This window comes from Bison bison, unplaced genomic scaffold, assembly GCF_000754665.1.
Source record: "Bison bison bison isolate TAMUID 2011002044 unplaced genomic scaffold, Bison_UMD1.0 scf7180017864297, whole genome shotgun sequence".
In the NCBI taxonomy this organism is placed as follows: domain Eukaryota; kingdom Metazoa; phylum Chordata; class Mammalia; order Artiodactyla; family Bovidae; genus Bison; species Bison bison.
The window spans coordinates 1,831,255-1,832,665 of NW_011494869.1; the positions used below are offsets into that span (position 1 = coordinate 1,831,255).

Here is a 1,411-nt window from a genome sequence, read left to right on the forward strand (position 1 = left end):
GAGTGGGGTTGGGGACCTGGGGTCTCTATTAGCATCTCTTCAGGAACTGGCCTTCTGTGAGAACTTTCTATAGGAAATAGATCAGGGACCCAGAGATTGGGGAGCGCCCCAACTTCTGTCCCTGCAAAAACTGGCTTGATGTATTTGCTCTTTGCTTTGAAAGTAGTGACCTGTTTGGCTTTCATGTGAAAGCAGAATAAAATACAGTGTCAAAACAGAGTCATGGCTAAGGGCTCTTGAAGCCATCGTGGGTTTTAAAAAGAAACTGCGGGGCCCCAGAGTCATGTGCTAAGTGCCGTGTGAGGGAAGGTCACCTTATTAAACGTGGGGACTATTACACAGTGTCTGGGCTTTGCAGGTATATTAAGAAACCAAATTTAGAGACTTGATCTTGCAAAGTAAAATACAGCTCTGTTTTATATAGTTACTGTGTTAAACATGGAGTGTCTGTATTTCATATAGATGTTTGGAATTGATATAATGTGAAAATAAGTGCCCTTATAATTGAGTTGGAGATAGTACCTTTAGAATTCTCATTATTTCCTCTATTCTTTGTGGGGCTTAGAGCAACACAAAGGTCTTAACGGTTGATGAGATGGCTTTTTGATGACGCTGCCAACCCTGGTTCACACTATGGGGTGATCCCCTTCAGGTAATAAACCCACTTAATTGCAGTGTCGTTGCCTTCTCCGGGCGGGCAGGTCACAATCAGCTTGCTGGTGATGGGGGTTTTGCTGCCCGATGGGTTTCCTTCGAAGTAGACTGTGATGTTGTTGATCTTCTTGGGCTTCACAGAGTCCGTGGCGCGGATGGAGAACGCGTTGTTCTCCACAATGAAGGAGAAGGTGACCGGGCGGTAGAAGACGTTCTTGAAGGGGATGACGATGCTGTAGCCGGCTCGGATCAGGAAGGGGCCTTGCGGCTTGGGGGCCAGAGCCACCCCGAAGAGGGGAATGGTGTACTCGCCGCCCGCGAGTGATGACAGGGTCAGGATGCCCTTGCTCTCGCCCAGGTGGCTGGGCTCGAAGTACACCTCCACGCTGACCTCCGTGCCGCCCTGCGCCCCAGGCGCCGCGTAGATGACCTTTTCCGTGTGGAAGTCTGGACAGTCGGTCTGAAAGGGGAACACATGTGCTCGGCTCACCCTGGACCCTGAAGAGCAAGCCTGCAGCTCTGGGCCTCCCCAGCACCCCCACCCTCCGACATGAGCAACCTAGGCTTGTGTGAGGCAGGGCAGGCTGTACAAAAGTCGAGTCCTTGTGACTCTCTCGAAGAGTAGGTATTACTAGTTTATCCCTAGTTTACTAAGAAGAACCAAGGCCAAGAGAAACAGGCAGGGCGATGTGGGCAGCGGCCCTTGGTGCTGCTCCCCTGTGCCTGCACTCCTTTCCTTCCACAGGCAGGGGGGGTG

General features: G+C 51.4%; 1 protein-coding gene across 1 annotated transcript in view; it reads right to left on the reverse strand.

Moving 5' to 3' along the window:
• Positions 1-388: 388 nt before the first annotated feature.
• The window catches only part of HYDIN (HYDIN, axonemal central pair apparatus protein), a 474,307-nt gene continuing 473,284 nt past the window's right edge, over positions 389-1,411 (reverse strand). Inside the window, 1 exon segment of the mRNA XM_010850902.1 lies at positions 389-1,114. Coding sequence (XP_010849204.1) covers positions 632-1,114 — 483 coding nt within the window. The 3' untranslated portion in view covers positions 389-631.